The sequence below is a fragment of the Aspergillus brasiliensis genome (genome assembly GCF_001889945.1).
Source record: "Aspergillus brasiliensis CBS 101740 unplaced genomic scaffold ASPBRscaffold_9, whole genome shotgun sequence".
Classification (NCBI taxonomy): Eukaryota; Fungi; Ascomycota; class Eurotiomycetes; order Eurotiales; family Aspergillaceae; genus Aspergillus; species Aspergillus brasiliensis.
The window spans coordinates 992508-1008144 of NW_027137450.1; the positions used below are offsets into that span (position 1 = coordinate 992508).

Genomic DNA, 15637 nt, shown 5'->3' on the forward strand with positions numbered 1-15637 from the left:
GAATTCATGATTTTCTACTTCTTTGTAGCTCACGTCCAGTCAATAATTAGAAGGAGTCATTACCGCCCTAAATCTTGCCATAGAAAGCTTTACACCTTCGTTGTCCCTCTGCCGCCCAAGCCCCTCCTCCTACAGGGTTCCGTCTCTCCCATTAAGTGGCAAGCCTGATCTCTCCATGGCCTGCTTCCCTTCCAATGATTCAGAGAGACGAAATAGGCTCCTCTCCTCTCATCCGCCTCCAGCGGTTACTACATTCCACCAGATCGTGGCATCCTTCCACGGCCCACGACCACTTGGCAAGGAAGCCCGGGGTGGCCTCCCAGTTCTGCATGTCGTATGGTTCGCCCCAAACAATGAGTCCCTTGTACCCCGCAGTTACCTCACCCTCCTCATCATCCCCCTCGCAGCGGGGCCGGGCCCGCGTAGGTGTAGGATCGGAGACCGTGATCGTGAGGGGCGTGATTCTGTGCTTTCGAGGCGACGTGGCACTCATGAGCTCACCAATGAGGTCTTGTAACAGCTCCCAGTGGTCAAAACTTCCCTCGCGTCTGATGAGATTGTCACGGAGGCGGGGGAAGGGGAAGAGATTGATCCAGACGGAGTGCAAGTGGGTTTGTTGGAGGCGGGTCGGGACGAGGGAGATAGGAATATTGGGATTCAGGGGGTAGACGCTAGTGTCGTCACGATAAGGACCGCTGATGGGACAGGTGGTTGGGGAGGGAGGATTATCGGTCCAACCCGTGAGAAGGGTATTGAGAGTGCGCTTATTAGAGACAAAAGCACGGAATACATTATACTGAACAAGATGGAGGAGGTGATCGGTGGAGAGGGGGAAGATGATGGGTGGGACGGTGAGTGACGGCTGGTCGTGGACCAATGTGTGTGATGGCCCTGGGTGGACTCCGGCGCGTTCTTCAGGTGTCGACCTTGATGCACTGGCGTGAACGTGAGACCGTGCAGGGGAGCTGTACACGGCGGTTGCGCCTTCGGATGCTACCGCGTCGTCTTGGGAGGGACAAACCTCAAGTTCATCAAGGCGCCAGCGCCGAACTTGGAACGGGGGGAACGGGCGGGACGTCCGAGTAGATCCCGGGTCTTGCTCCTTCATCCGCAGTCCTTCAAAGCGTATGAGCTCGGGCAGTGGGTGAGGCATTAAAGGAACAGACTCACGGCGTGCTCTTTGGTTCTTCCGGTTTTGAATCTTCCTGTGCTGCATCTTGGCCGTCATCTCGGCCTCAGCCTCGGCATCGAATTGATTGGTGTGATCACCGACTCTGTTTGTTTCGCCCTCGCCTAGGGCTGAAGAAAGCAGAGTAACAGAGGGTTCCATTCTCCTCTATTACCCAACACCCAGGTTCGCGTTCCTGCTGTCGAAAGATAGCGGTAAGCAAATGGAAAAGTAATGTGAACCAGCCGGGCCCGAGGTTAAGATAGATATACAGCCGGAAACACTGCTTAAAGGCGAAGGCTGGCAAATTATGTGGGCATAATAATAATGACTAATACAAAATGGGAGATAACTAGTCAACCAGTAACTATCTCCGTCCTGGGGTCTCAGTTGTGAGGGGGTCAGAAATTAGTAATAAGTGTATAAAATAGTTAAAAAATTATAACTGCCTAAATAACTAATAAAGTTAACATTTTATTTAATATAGAGTTGAATTAAGTATTAAATTTCTTTTTCTATTCATAGCTGAGTATAGATTAGTAATTTGTTCTTTAGTATATAGTAATATAATTTTAAAGACAGTTTTGATAGGACCTACCTTCCGTGTGAACTAGGGTGCTTGGTATGAGATGCTGTAAAGTATAAGTAATCTTCAACAGATAACTAATGATTTAATATATTTAATGAAAGGTGCTTTTTGCCAACAGTCACGGGTACAAGATTAGTTTTGTAAGGTAGGTTAGGGTCACTGTATTGGATTAAGGTGTAATTTCGGTGAATGCTGGTGGTCACATGATCTGAGGCCATCTCATCTTCTCCCTTTGGTCACGTATCTCGAGCCACTCATTCTGCCCGTAGCCGATAATTTCAACATCGGCAACCTAGGCTCATTAATAATGATAATCGCATAGCATTCGCTACATGAATGCATATTCGGGTTCACTAGTGGCTGTGTCCATGGGAACCTTGGAACTTCTCCATAGTCCGATCGCTGGGTCGAAAAGAATGTCTGTTTTGAGGGAAGCAGGCTGTGCTTAAACAAGAATCGCAACCAGCCAATTCTTGACCCGCTGCTCCATCCCCGGGAGGTATAGTCCAATGTAAATCCCATCTCATGTCTTAGATACGCCTCTTCTTATGCTCACAGCCGGAAGAAGAAGAGCAAAAATAATCAACTGTGGGAGCATCGGCAAATTCTCCATGAGCAAGAGGCAGCAGCGTTTGCGCGCTGTGGTTCGCACATGCATACTGAGCTTGCCCAGTGATATTGACTTCATGCTACGTAGCACGCCCAATTTGGAAATAAAATTCCCACCCTGGAACGAATCTAAAAGAACCGCCCACAGGCTGGTCTTTTTCCTGACGCCTGCTTGCAAATGCCGTGTCTTGAAAACACAGTACGTCATCTTCTTACGTATCATACTTGTCTAGTTTAAAGAACTAATGCTCACAGTAATGCATGTTTTCTCGAACAGGACAGAGGGGCAAGACTAGTAGATGGTAATACATGTCTCAGAGCATCTTTTTGAGATACTCCACCACATGATCAGGTAGGGCTCTATAGCTTTCCAGTCTTCCTCCTATGACAAGGTCCTCTAAGCTTGCTTTCCTGTAGTCCTTAACTTCCCATAGATCATCGGGAAGCATCTTCATCATTTCCCCCGTTCCCCAGATTTTGCGGCAATAGGCCGGGACAGCGAGATTACTCTCCCTACTGATATAATCTTCAATCGTGCGATTGACTTCCTCTAAGCTTCGTGTCCCAATAGAGGGGTCTCTGCCGTTCTTCTCTTTCATGATCGCAGCAATTTCCATGCCTGTTGGTGCAAGCTCTGACAAGGTGATGGTCCGGTTCTGTATAGTGCTTATAGGTCTGGTGGTAAATATGTCGACGTACGCAGCCGCTACGTAGTCCTTGGTGCTACAAGGAATCAGTTTAATCAGACCAAAGGGGTTATTTTGATGAGAAAGGAGTTTTCTGGGTGAAATGTTACGTACCACATAGTGACCTTTTCGTTAGCAGAGTTGCCTGTGTAGACCAGTACGTTATTCTGCAAATCAACACCCACCGCCCTACAATTCGTGAAAAGTCAGTTATGCATAAACATCCCAAGTGGTCGGTTGACGACTGACGGTGTACTTAAGGTGAATTCAGCGAAATTTCCTACGTGGACGACGGTGGTTGGAATCCCAGCATCCTTAGAAGCCTTTTCGACGTTCGCTTTTGCCTTCATACAGGGCATGCGCATTCCTTGCTCACAATATCGCAAACAGAAATCCGAAGGGGAGAAAAGCCGGACATTCGTCCTAGGGATGGCTTTCACAAAGCCGTACTGTCTGTCGGTACCCTCGTCTCCAACAAGAGAACTGAGAAATCCAATTAGCATAGACTCGAAAAAGGTACAGATGCGCAGTAGCTCTGACGGACATCACAATGTCTATATCTTGCAAGGCACCAACCAAAGCGTCTTCATCAAGAACGTCGACTTCAATCTTTTTGACATGATCGGGGAGATTGGAAGTATCCGAGCTAGCGCGATGCAGAACAGTAATTGGAGCTCCCGAGGCAATTAGAGCAGCGACAACTCGAGAGCCAACGAATCCACGGTGACCATAGACAGCGATACGGTTGAAGGCCATGGTTTGCGACAAAAGACGTCTGGAAAAGAACGTTCAGTCGGTGTAGAAGGCTATCGTGGATAGGATCGGTTTGAAAACTTATGTCAAGATAAAGAATTTCGAGCTCTGAACATATGGTCTTACATAACGCCCAACGACAGAAGGTGTGAGTTCCAAAGATATCAGCGTGAGTCACCTTACCCACTTTGTAAAAAGAGTAGCCCATGCGTATAGGTCCGCTTACACCGAAGCGCTGGCCCCGGCCGCACCTCATAGATCCAAGAAGACCAACAGGTTCGCGATTTGGCCCAAGGAGGAAGATAGCTTACCCCAAGGGGAATAGATTGGCCATATGCCCATATAAGGCCAACTTCGTGGTGGGGTCATTGTACGTAATGATCGTCGCTTCACAAGGGTACAGGAAGACATATATAGCTTGTCTAGGTTAGAAAAATTTCCTATTTGGGCCATTTCGCGAGGTTGTGGGTCCGAGTCTCCTCGAACTTGAGGCGATGTGCCCACTCTGGTGACGGGAAATAGTAACATATCTCACCATCACTATTGTTTTGTCTCGTATCATGTTATATCATGTCCTATCTCGATTCCTCCGCGTCGACCTCCCGGTCAAGTCCTTGTAGCAAACCCTGAGTAGTGGAATAAGTACCCCGTATGTCAGCCGCCCTGCGACTAGCTGCGGAGCTTCGGGTGTATTCTATATAGTTGAACTGTATTATAAGCTTCGGTCTCTTTCCCGCAAGGCAGGAATAACCCCATTAGAAAGCCTCTTCTTAATGGATGCGTTAACTAATAGAAACTTTTTGTGTGGATAATTGGCGCATAATTTCTCCCACAACTTTGGTTGAGGGTGATTCTCCAATAAGATCTAGGAGCAAGAACCTGATCTTGCTCTGTATCTTGAATTACATTCCTTGTGTTACAAGTAACCTTCCATTCAATTTAATAGTGAATCCTGGTCGGAAGGTCCTCGTCATACGCCTTCGCTTCTACCCAGCCTCCGTGCTGTGATGACGGAAGTTCATCTGTTCGCGAAGGATCCGTTTGGGAACGAGGAAGTTCAGCGGAAGTTATGGGGCTGGTATTAACGAAACTGAATTTGATGGCGAGGGGGCATACGACCAAAGTTTCCAGGGGTCGGTGCATACTGTGGCATCCTTTTTGGTGGTTTCAAAAATTTATCGCCGAGGCAGAATGGGCAGTACGCGGCTTTTGCTGGAGCATTTCGAAAAATCATTGGATTGCACCGAAGTCGAACTAGAAGTGACAAGTTGACAGAAACTTTCGTCTGCAGTATCCCAAGCACCATTACATTATTATCTATAAGAACAGACACTAAAGTTAGTGTTGTTTTGTTAGCGCACTCTTACACAAGTATGACGGTGCCCGAATCATTTCGCGATGCGTCCCACCAGAAAGATCAACTACCAACTTGTGACTGACCATACGACTAGCCATACGGTGATAACAAATATCTAGTAAATGTAGAGTCCCATGGCGCCTACATCGTTGAAGTTGTGTTTGCCTAACATTTCAGGTGGATGAGCATCTTGCCCGTTTCGGTTAGCTCTGTGATAGGTTCAATCAGGTGACATCAGGTGGCCCACAATGCTGACATAAGCCAGTAACTATGATCCCCACAAACTTCCAAATCCGGGGATTTGAAGCTTCGACCTTCCATTCCTTCCATGTCATTGGGCCCAGAGCTAGTCTCCTTGATCAGCTAGCCGCTTCTATTCTTGTCTTATTCCATCCACAGTCATCAGTATGCTACCTGGATTCCTGCAGAGTAGCTATGCCCGCTACAAAGCAGATACCAATACCTTCGCAACATGGCTACTAGAGACTGCCAACAAATGTGGCTACCAACCTACGCTTTCTCCGACCGCTCCTCCCGCGGGCAAAAGTAAGCGTAAAGGTAAAACCGATGGCTCCAATGAACATCCCATTCAATACAGTGCTACTACCAAAGACCTACAAAAGTTCGCCGAGGTGGTTGCCGGTTCGTCTCTCAACGTACCCAAATCCGTTCTCGCCATTGCGAAACGCGCCATCAAATTGAGAAAAACGGTCACTTCATGGTTCTTGGGTCGAGGCGATATTGCGAACAATAAGCGCCATGCCCATTTCATCACGGCGCTGGAGCAGATCTGTGAGACGCTCGAATGGAAGACCACCCAGCCTTCGAAATCAGACGCTAAGCAGCCGCAACCAACGCCCGAATCTCAAGATGACGATGCCGATGCTGAGAGGTTCTTGAACAAGTTTGCTGTCCTGACTGTGGAGGAACCGGAGGACATCACAGAAGCGCCTTCGACACCCGCAGAATCGACGAAGATCGTCAAGGTCACGGTTGTGGAGGATGAGAATGAGGCAGCCGACTCCCATCTTGGTCAATTGTTTTTCAAGACCCTGTGCTTACTGCAGGACTTGGCCAATATGCGAAAGTTCATTTCGAGCACCTGGTCGGAGTACCGGGATAAAAAGATCGACCTTATGAATGCCGCTGTCGTGACGGACAGTGCTTTGCAATTGGCCAGAGATATGGTGAAGGAGGTCGAGGCTGACTGGCTCGCTACTCGTACGCCGAAGAGTAATGATGTTCAGACGCTTGTGTACAATCTTGCTGTACTCCTTCGGGGCATCTCTCCGGCGCCATCTATGGAGATTGGCCTGCCATACAACAAGAACATGGCTGATGTCGCTGACTGGTGCTATGTGCCCACCAAGGTTCTGCTTGACGCCTTTGCGAATGTTCTCCAGGACAATCACCAGCCCGTCTTTAAAAAGGGCTACTTCGGTACCTATAACCCCAAGGCGGATAGAGAGCGGATGTCCTTGGGCCAGAAGTTCAACGAAGACAAAATCATCCTTCTTTCCATCTTGCCCGAGTTTTGCATGTTTGACACGTTCAGATTCCAGACGCCTACTTCAGACGCAATCACAGAGGGTCTGGTTGAGTTCGCCAAGAAGAAAAAGGTTACTCTGTGGTTATGTTTCGCCTCCCAGATCTTCCTTGACATCCATCACATTATGCGACACAGTACCTTGGGCGTGTTCGGAGACCTCCGAATGTCGGGGCTGCGCATCCAGAAGACGATTGATGACTACTTGAAATTCTCCAAAACACACCCCCAGCCCAAATTCTGGCCCAAGGAGGGCGACGAAGAGATTCGTGGTATCAGTTCGACTGTCAAATCCTGGATTATAGAGGACGCGTTCCTCAGTCTTCGAGTCCTATCTAGACTCGACAAAACTGGTTCCCCACCTGAAAAGCATGCACTCTTATCGCAGCACTCTATCCTCTGTGGACTGATCCTATTCCACCTCAATGTTCGAATGCAGCATGTGGCCCAGCAGCTCGTCACCCAATGGTACGACGTCCAACAGCTGGCATTCTTGCACAATCTCGTCATCAACTATGCATCTCACAAGGACGTGAGATGGCCTGACATGGATGCTTTCATCAAAATCCATGGCGAGTCTCACATTTTCATCGGTGCGCGGCCAAAGAATGCAGGCGAATCGCTAAACAGGCTTGAATTGGCCACTGGCATTTCATCCGCTGCCAATTTTGCCCGCGATTCCCGGAGTAGACCCTTCCACAAACCCGATGGCAAAAATCCGCGCTTGCTCAAGCCTACCACTGCCGTTGCGAACTTGTTCTCTCCCAAGTACGTCGAGGGGCTCGCAGAAGATACGGGCATCGTAAACATTGACCGGATCCTGGACGAGCTCTCCCAGAAATCGAAGCTTGAATCCCCCTGCAAGGAGCTTCACAGAGTCAACGCGGAACTCATGATCACCCAAAAATGGTCCAACACCCGCAACATTGACACCCTCCACCTTTTGGCCTTCCTGAAGACCAAACTCTTTGAAGAGGAGCCTGTCATCTTGTACAACTACTTCGGCATGCACAAACGTTCGATCGAATTACTCCGACTGATCCGAGAAAAAGAGCACCACAAATTTGTTCAATATTTTACAGCCGGGTACATGCCTGATGAGTCCTTCATCTCCAACATCGTCCTTCTTATCCACCACGTCGCGCGAGGCTCTGCCCAAAACGCACGTGCGATGGGACTTGGCTCCGGGGACGTGGAGCTCGTCAGTCGCATTGTGATGAGCTCTGGCGATGTCATGCGGGACTACCTGAAGAAGAACGGTGATGTGGCATGTAAAGAGCTGAGGGTGTTTTGCAAGAACAAGAAGCCCATCCAAGATGAGGCTGCTGATGATGCCGGCGAATCGGACGTGCTGGTGACTTCTTGGCTGAATCTTGAGGATGTTCTGGGTCCCAAAGGCGTGGCCTCGCTTATGACCGGGATCCCGATGGCTTAGTGTCTGTCTGGAACCACCAAATGCCGGCTTCATGCCAAGAACTTGCCGCCCGTCTGCGTGAAATCTCTGCCTCTTGTGTTACCGGCACATATTATCATTACTCAAACATTCATGGCCAGCTTGATTCATCATATGAATTATATAACCACAGGCTCTTACAATAAGAATGTCTTAAATCCTTCGGCATGCGCCTATCCTATGGTGGTGAAGAGTGGATGACAGGTCACTGTGGAGCCCCAAAGCTAGAATTTATTAGATTAGATCCTGAGCACTCAGCCCCAAGGGCATCCCACGCCGTGTCATATTGTGATGAATATAACGTAGACTATGAGAACTTCATCTCATCATCCAAGTAGCAAGTTGATAATATCGGCATGAAGCCGCCACGATGCCTTTTCTATGTGTCACAGCTTGGCATTGACTCAATCACGACTCAAGCACGCAATATCCACGGCCCCACCCACAATGCGAATTCTCGTCGTCGGCCATCGCCCACCCCGAAATTTTGCCCAAAATATTGACAACTCTTGTCTCTCCTGATATATCAGATTATCAGATCAGGTCAACCACGTGGCGAGTGTCCTTCAAAAGGTTCCTTCACCATGGCCTCACCCCAGCCGACTAACCGCTTTATGTCGGTGGTGCGGTCGATCCCCTTCCAGATCGCCATCGCCAGTGGTGTTTCCTTCACTGCCCCGGGCATGTGGGATGCCCTGAACAACTTGGGAGCTGGAGGTGCCGCAGAGCCGTATGCTGTCTCAGCTGCGAATGCCCTGCTGTATGGATTGTTCGCTGTGGTGTGTATCGCTGCCGGTGCCATCAACAACCGGATTGGGCTGCGGTATGGGTTGGCGCTGGGAGCCATCGGATACCCTATCTACGGCGCCGGTCTGTATACGAACAACTATTCGCCGACGACGTGGTTTCTGCTGTTTGGAAGTGCCTTGTGTGGTATCTCGGCTGGATTCTTCTGGGCTGCCGAAGCGGCCATCATCATCGGGTATCCCAGTCCCAAGGACCGAGCGTTCTACCTAGGTAAGTCGACCATGCTCCTAACCAGGCACTGGAATTTGGTAGCTGACAGCTGCACCAGCAATCTGGCAAACCGCCAAAGCTGCGGGCCCCATCGTCGGCGGCGCCATCGAACTGGGCCTCAATGCCCAGAACTCGGGCAAGGGAACCGTCAGTGCCAGCACCTACATCGTCTTCATCGTGCTCATGTGTCTCGGACTTCCTATCGGTCTATGTCTGAGCCCAGCGGAGAAGGTGCAACGCAAAGATCGGACTCTCGTGGTGGTCCACACGCAAGCCACGTGGATGGCCGAATTCAAGGCCGTCATCTCGCTGCTCTTCACCCGCCGCATCGCCATGCTGATGCCGGCCTTCTTCATCAGTTACTTCTACAACGGCTTCCAGAGCACCTGGCTGACCGACTACTTCACGGTCCGCTCGCGGGCTTTCTCTTCCTTCTTCACCAACTTTGCGGGCATCACGTCTTCCTTCCTCATTGCCACCCTTCTGGATAAACAGTCTATCCACATCAAGACGCGTGCCCGCGTCGCCTTCGCCTCAATTATTATCGTGCTCACGGGCACCTGGATCTGGGCCACGATCCTGCAGTACCAGTTCTACTACGAGTACACGAACCCAGTCTTTGACTGGTTCAAGGGCGGGTTCGGCAAGACCTATGCTCTGGTTTTCTTCTGGTCCTTCGGTGGTCAGGCCTTTCAACAATTCCTCTACTGGCTGGTCGGCCAGTATACCACTGACCTGTCGTCCCTGTCTCACCACTGCGGTATTCTCCGTGGGTTCGAGGCTCTGGGACAGACGGTTGCCTGGGCGTAAGTCTCAACCTACCCCTATCCGTTCCCCCTAATTCCTGTAAGTAGTAGATTCGGATGACTAACGAACCCATCACAGGATGCAATCCGAAGGCAACGCCAACCACTTCGTCAGCATCGGTCTCAACTTCGGCATTACCTTACTCTGCGTGATCCCCACATGGATCATCATCTCCGAGCTCGAGCATACCCACGAAGTGGAAGTTCGCGCAGAGGATGTCAAGACCGTGGATCATGACGGTGAGACCGAGCCGCAGACGGCTTAATTTTACTAACTTGTGTATAAATCATTTTAGCGTTTTCAACAACTTGTGCTTGCTGCCTTTCAGCGAGGCGTTTGGGGGTTTTAGTCGAGCAGGACTGGACTTGATTCAACAGCATGTCGGATTTCCTTAATAGAGATATAATCGGGGTGAGGGGGTGTAGAGTGGTGGATGATAGAGACTAAAGGTGGATAGTGGTGGAGGATACGATACTATAATATGATATAATATCAATTTGGACGATGGTCATACTACTCGCCACCTTGTTCACGCTTGGTTAAATTATTCCAGAGTAGAGAAGGTGTGATTCAATTCAATTCAATGAACTGAAGATTGAATTAAACAATGTATTGACCAAAGACAGGAAATGATAGAAAAGTTGGCACGTCTGTCAAAAGCGCTCAATCTCTTTGTACCCTTGTTCCTCCCAAATAGAATCAGCAAACTCCCTTAGTGGCTCCTCGCGGATCCGGATTTTGCTCTCATATGGAGTGCTGGGGGCGCATAGAAACAGTCTTTCGAAAGAAATCTCCAATGGGGCTCCGGTGACCACAACGCGGTCCTTCATTCGAGAGATGTTGACTACTTGCACCCTTCTCCTGCGGCTGTCCTCGTCGTGCACCCACTGCTCTATAATGACTTTTGGTGCATGACGATCAATGTCAATGGTGAGCACCAGCTTGACATCGCCACTGGAGGCGTAGAACCAATGTGGTATGTCACCCATAAGCTTCTTTCTCGTCTCTGAATAGCTGACTTCGAGGACCGCACTAGGCCATTCGGCTGATCGGTCTCGGGGGACTCGAAGTGGGCGCCAGGCCCTATCAGGCACCATTCCTCCTTCTTCCATCCCATGATATCCCCCGTAGGACTTCAGGCGCAACCCTTGCCGTTCTGTGGCATTCTTAAGAAGATGGTCGAACTCGGACGCCGCAGCCTCGTGCTCCCTTGATACTGTCATTCTTAGAAGCAGTATCTGTCCCTCTTTGTCGTAACTTCGAAGCCGTGAAAAGGGACTTTCTTCCGATTCCAAGAACTCGTCGCGGAATATCTCTTCGGTAACACCGGTCAACAACATCCACTCGCTAGTAGACTGATATGTATCCAGGGCATGCTGAAAGTCTTCTAAGAATTGCTCCCGGCCTCGATAGGCGTATATAGGTATCGGGCAGGTGGGATCCATGAGGTCTTCCAGGAAGCCGCGACGGGTGGGGGCAGTACCCCTGTCACTTCCTGTATTCTTCACATCGCTCGCCGCCATGATTGTATGGTTGTGTGAACAAGACGATGTTTTCCGAGGCGGCCTTGATATGAGAGCGCTACATATATGCGATACTCTATCTTAGCTTGGTAATGATGACGTTGAATGACTAGGCATAAGGTTTACGGCACCGGGAGCCATTATACATTATACTATTAGTTGCCGAAGCAAAGAAGCGCTACGGCATAAGGCGGTCGACAGGACCAAGGGGATGTACCGTATCCATCAATAGCTACAACTATTTGTTCATATGACATGGATGATATTCGTGTTACGAACTAGTTCTAAGCTTTTGATATATACTTTCTGGGCATGAGGTAGACTAGTGGCTTCAGGTGCACAGCATGCGTAATCAGCAGACAGTCCTTGGGGTATATATCTACCATAAAAGAACGGGCTTGATGGTCTTCCCAATCTGCATATCAGTAATGGCCCTCCTGTAATCCTCCGCCTGATAAAAGCCCACAATCTCATGCAAAGGTAGTCGTCCAGTCTTCACCCATTCAATCATTTGGGGCACAAATTCCCGAGGAACAACGTCTCCCTCTACAACACCCATGTACAGCTTCCCAGCCACCATAAAGTCATGAATTGGAAGACTGAGCGCCGCATCTTCCGGCGCTGTTCCAAGCTGAACAATCCTCCCTTTGTTAGCTGTCATGCGGATGGCCTCCGCGATTAATCCCGGAACCCCTGTGGTCTCCAACGTAACATCTGTACCCAGCCCATCAGTCAGAGCACGAACGGCCTCTATGACATGACCTTCTCCTACACTCGGATCAATCTTCAAGACGTGCGTCGCCCCCAGCGCCAACGCCAGCTCAAGACGTGCCGGATTCCGCGCAACCCCGATGATAGTCTTGCAACCTGCAATCCGCGCCCCCATCACCGCACTCAACCCCACGCCTCCCAGCCCAAGCACAGCGATAGTATCCTTCGGCTGTGCCTTGGCTGCCTGGATGACCGCACCTGCACCTGTCTGAACACCACACCCCAGTGGCGCCAGCAATTGAAGATCCTCTCTTCCCTCCACCAGTCCGGATACATTGACCAGCGACTCCTCCCGCACGATTGTCCAACTAGCAAAGCTCGATTGTCCGAAGAACTGTCCGAAGATGTCTGGCTCCTCCGCAGAGTGTGTGGATAAGTCGGCCGCCGTCCCAGTCTCTCCGAAAAAGACGCGGTTGGCTTTGGAGGACTCGAAATTGATCGGATCGAAATTCTGGCAGTGCGCAGGATGGCCCCGACGACAACATTGGCAAGTTCGACATGCGGAGAAGGAGAGCAGGACCGGGTCACCAATCCGGGCAGCGGTGACGTTGGGCCCGACCTGTCGGACATATCCTGCACCTGCTTAGGAAATTAGTTCATACTAACTATGACCATGCAGGAAGAAGGGAAGGGGGCAATTACCTTCGTGCCCCATCACCCGCGGATAATGTACGCCATGACCACTCTCCAACCCAGCAAAATGTAGATCGGTCTGACAGACCCCCGAGGCAACCACCTCAACCAGCAGTTCACAGGCTCGCAGGGGTCGCAGAGAGACATTTTGAAGCTTCCAGCCGCCGGTCTGGTAGGGGCCGTGAGCAACCAGGGCGCGTCCGGCGATGCGCTGTGTGTCTACTACCATTATATCATGGAAGCCGAAAGAATTTGGCGACTGCGAACTACACGTTCGGTAGCCGTGGATATATGTACTCATGCTCTTCTGGGACCATTGCCGACTCCAGAGCCCGGAATGAGCTGCATACTGTGCAAATTCCGATCGGCATGCCGAGATGGGGTCGAACGTCTTTCGATTGATCCGGATTTCCGTCATCGATCGCCCGAGTGGGTCCAATTGTGAGAGCAGACTGGTACGGATATAAACTTCTTTTTAAGCTCTAACTAGGGTTGTTTCACTGGCTGGAATCCATGGTGCTCTGCTAGAAACAGAGGCCTTGAGCAAACCCCGTGTTTGCGATCATACCCTTCAGCAGCCGATTACCCGTAACTCTTCTGGATACCGCAAGGATGATGTGAGAGGACAAAGATAATACATTTATGTTGGGTTTATAATTGATACTTTATATCTCATAAAGTAAAAAAAGGATAACAACCAATGATAGCTTGAAGTAGAGATGCTTTCTGCCTAAGGCCACAACTGATTCTGGTAAGGCAACGAAAGTAAAAAGGAATATTACGGGGCCCAACCCTGATAGATCAGGTATGTTGACTGCTCACTGTCGGACTATCAGCTACTGTCGAATCATTTCGTAAAAGTAGAGATAGCTATCTCGATGACACCATCTGCCGACGTATTTAGTTTGCCATTGACCACTCATCTTCCCGAATCCGCTGACAGTCGGCTAACCAACTGCATAGCTCATTCTAGCGTCGATCACGCAAGGGAGATAGCACGCAACATGATGTCTCCAGGGGACAATTTCCCCGCACAACTGCCAGTATATATACCGACGTGAAGATGGCAAGACGTAGGACCTGTCTACTATCTCACCTCAAGCTGCACCATGACACCTCGATATCGTCGCGTTGCCGTCATCGGCACAGGCCCTTCAGGCCTCTCCGCCGTCAAAGCTCTCCATGACGAGAATGCCTTTGACACCATTCGAGTCTTCGAGAGGCGCGACCGAGTAGGAGGCATCTGGCACTATGATCCGACACCAGACCCGTTCAATGCCCCAGATAGTCCATCTGAGCCTTCCAACGGCATTCCCGCCAGTCTTCCCCAATTCACCTCTCCACGCCCAGAAGACACCAGTGCCAGAACCGGGATCTACTCCCACCTCGACAGCAATGTCGGCGCCAAAACAATGGCCTTCACCCACACGCCATTCCCCAACGTCAACTCATCAACCTCAATCAAGACCTTCGGCCCGTCCAATGCCTCACGCCCCTTCCGCGTGGTAGCCAACTACCTCGAGGACCTCTTCATTCCATACCTCCACCTCGTCTCGCTCAGCACGACAGTCGAACGCGCCGAAAAGACCGGCCAAGAATGGACACTGACCCTCCGCAAAACCGGCCAACTGTACCGTGGCCAGCCCCAAGACTACTGGTGGACGGAGACCTTCGACGCCGTCATCGTCGCATCCGGCCACTACAACGTGCCCTCGATCCCCTCGATCCCCGGCCTATCCACCACAGCCTTAACTCACCCCACCGTCTTCGAACACGCCAAAGCCTTCCGCCACGCCGACAACTACGTCAACAAGCGCGTCCTGATCATCGGCGGCAACGTATCCGCCGCTGACCTCGTCACCGAACTACATGAACTCGTCTCGGGGCCTCTATACATCAGCCAGCGCGGAATCAACCCCGCCCTCGAGAACGCCTGGACGCTGCCGAACGTCGAGCGCAAGCCCACTCTATCTCGCATCGAACCCACCACACCATCAGGCAGCACCGTAACAGCCCACTTCACCGATGGCACCAAACTCGAATCCCTCGACCGAGTCATCTTCGCCACCGGCTACACCGCATCGTACCCCTTCCTCGTCCCGGACCCTGTGACGGCAAACAACCGCGTCGCGGGATTCTACCAGCACATCTTCCGCATCACAGATCCCTCCCTAGCTCTAGTGGGCCAAGTACGTGCTGCACTAAGTTTCCGTGTGTACGAGTACCAAGCTGTTGCGGTAGCGAGGTACTACTCCGGCCGGGCGAAGGAGCTGCCGAGTCAGGCGGAGCAGGATCGGTGGGAGTTTGAGAGGTTGAAGACTAAAGGGAATGGAGTTGCGTTTCATGAGATCAAGCCGGATTTCAGGGAGTATTTTGAGGCGTTGTTGGAGATTGCTGGGGAGGGAGCTGGGTTGCCGCCGTTTGAGGATCGGTGGGCGGAGGAGGCGTTTGAGATTTTGAAGGCGAAGGATGAGTATTGGTTGAGGTTGAAGAGGGGGCAGGATAGGGCGAGGTTGTAAGTAGATGTCTGTCGAGTTGAGAACATCTTGGGTTTCATAGGATCTCTGTTGGGAAAGAGCTTGTATATGGTAGGATGGTCGGAATATATATTTTGGTATGTGTGGCTGTCACTTCTGCTCGTCTCGGAGCCTTAGGGATCCATATTTCATCCTTTCTATTAGTCGGTGCTATCTGACTTTATCAGGATTCTACTTCCTAGGAATAG

The 15637-nt window shown here is 50.6% G+C and overlaps 7 protein-coding genes across 7 annotated transcripts; 3 read left to right on the forward strand and 4 right to left on the reverse strand.

Moving 5' to 3' along the window:
- Nucleotides 1-35: 35 nt before the first annotated feature.
- On the reverse strand, nt 36-1415 carry ASPBRDRAFT_45435 (uncharacterized protein). Its single transcript, XM_067625402.1, has 2 exons — nt 1171-1415; nt 36-1116 (listed from the first exon to the last, which is right to left on the reverse strand). Exons 1-2 carry the CDS (start codon nt 1328-1330, stop codon nt 200-202), a joined length of 1077 nt encoding a protein of 358 aa, XP_067477363.1. The 5' UTR covers nt 1331-1415; the 3' UTR covers nt 36-199.
- Nucleotides 1416-2680: 1265 nt separating this feature from the next.
- On the reverse strand, nt 2681-3808 carry ASPBRDRAFT_197817 (uncharacterized protein; the record flags this gene model as incomplete). Its single annotated transcript, XM_067621140.1, has 4 exons — nt 2681-3089; nt 3167-3241; nt 3302-3535; nt 3597-3808. The coding sequence occupies 4 exons, from the start codon at nt 3806-3808 to the stop codon at nt 2681-2683; spliced, it is 930 nt and encodes a 309-aa protein (XP_067477364.1).
- A 1682-nt stretch (nt 3809-5490) lies between these two features.
- Nucleotides 5491-8445, forward strand: ASPBRDRAFT_45436 (uncharacterized protein). Its single transcript, XM_067625403.1, has one exon. It carries the CDS (start codon nt 5570-5572, stop codon nt 8141-8143), a length of 2574 nt encoding a protein of 857 aa, XP_067477365.1. The 5' UTR covers nt 5491-5569; the 3' UTR covers nt 8144-8445.
- Nucleotides 8446-8745: 300 nt separating this feature from the next.
- ASPBRDRAFT_31993 (uncharacterized protein) lies at nt 8746-10250 on the forward strand (the record flags this gene model as incomplete). Its single annotated transcript, XM_067622967.1, has 3 exons — nt 8746-9178; nt 9237-9984; nt 10064-10250. 3 exons carry the CDS (start codon nt 8746-8748, stop codon nt 10248-10250), a joined length of 1368 nt encoding a protein of 455 aa, XP_067477366.1.
- Nucleotides 10251-10638: 388 nt separating this feature from the next.
- Nucleotides 10639-11508, reverse strand: ASPBRDRAFT_678777 (uncharacterized protein; the record flags this gene model as incomplete). Its single annotated transcript, XM_067628970.1, has 1 exon — nt 10639-11508. One exon carries the CDS (start codon nt 11506-11508, stop codon nt 10639-10641), a length of 870 nt encoding a protein of 289 aa, XP_067477367.1.
- A 356-nt stretch (nt 11509-11864) lies between these two features.
- Nucleotides 11865-13141, reverse strand: ASPBRDRAFT_678778 (NAD(P)-dependent alcohol dehydrogenase; the record flags this gene model as incomplete). Its single annotated transcript, XM_067628971.1, has 2 exons — nt 11865-12861; nt 12922-13141. 2 exons carry the CDS (start codon nt 13139-13141, stop codon nt 11888-11890), a joined length of 1194 nt encoding a protein of 397 aa, XP_067477368.1. The 3' UTR covers nt 11865-11887.
- A 553-nt stretch (nt 13142-13694) lies between these two features.
- Nucleotides 13695-15524, forward strand: ASPBRDRAFT_45438 (uncharacterized protein). The gene has a single exon (XM_067625405.1). The coding sequence runs from the start codon at nt 14022-14024 to the stop codon at nt 15429-15431; it is 1410 nt and encodes a 469-aa protein (XP_067477369.1). The 5' UTR covers nt 13695-14021; the 3' UTR covers nt 15432-15524.
- The last annotated feature ends 113 nt before the right edge of the window (nt 15525-15637 follow it).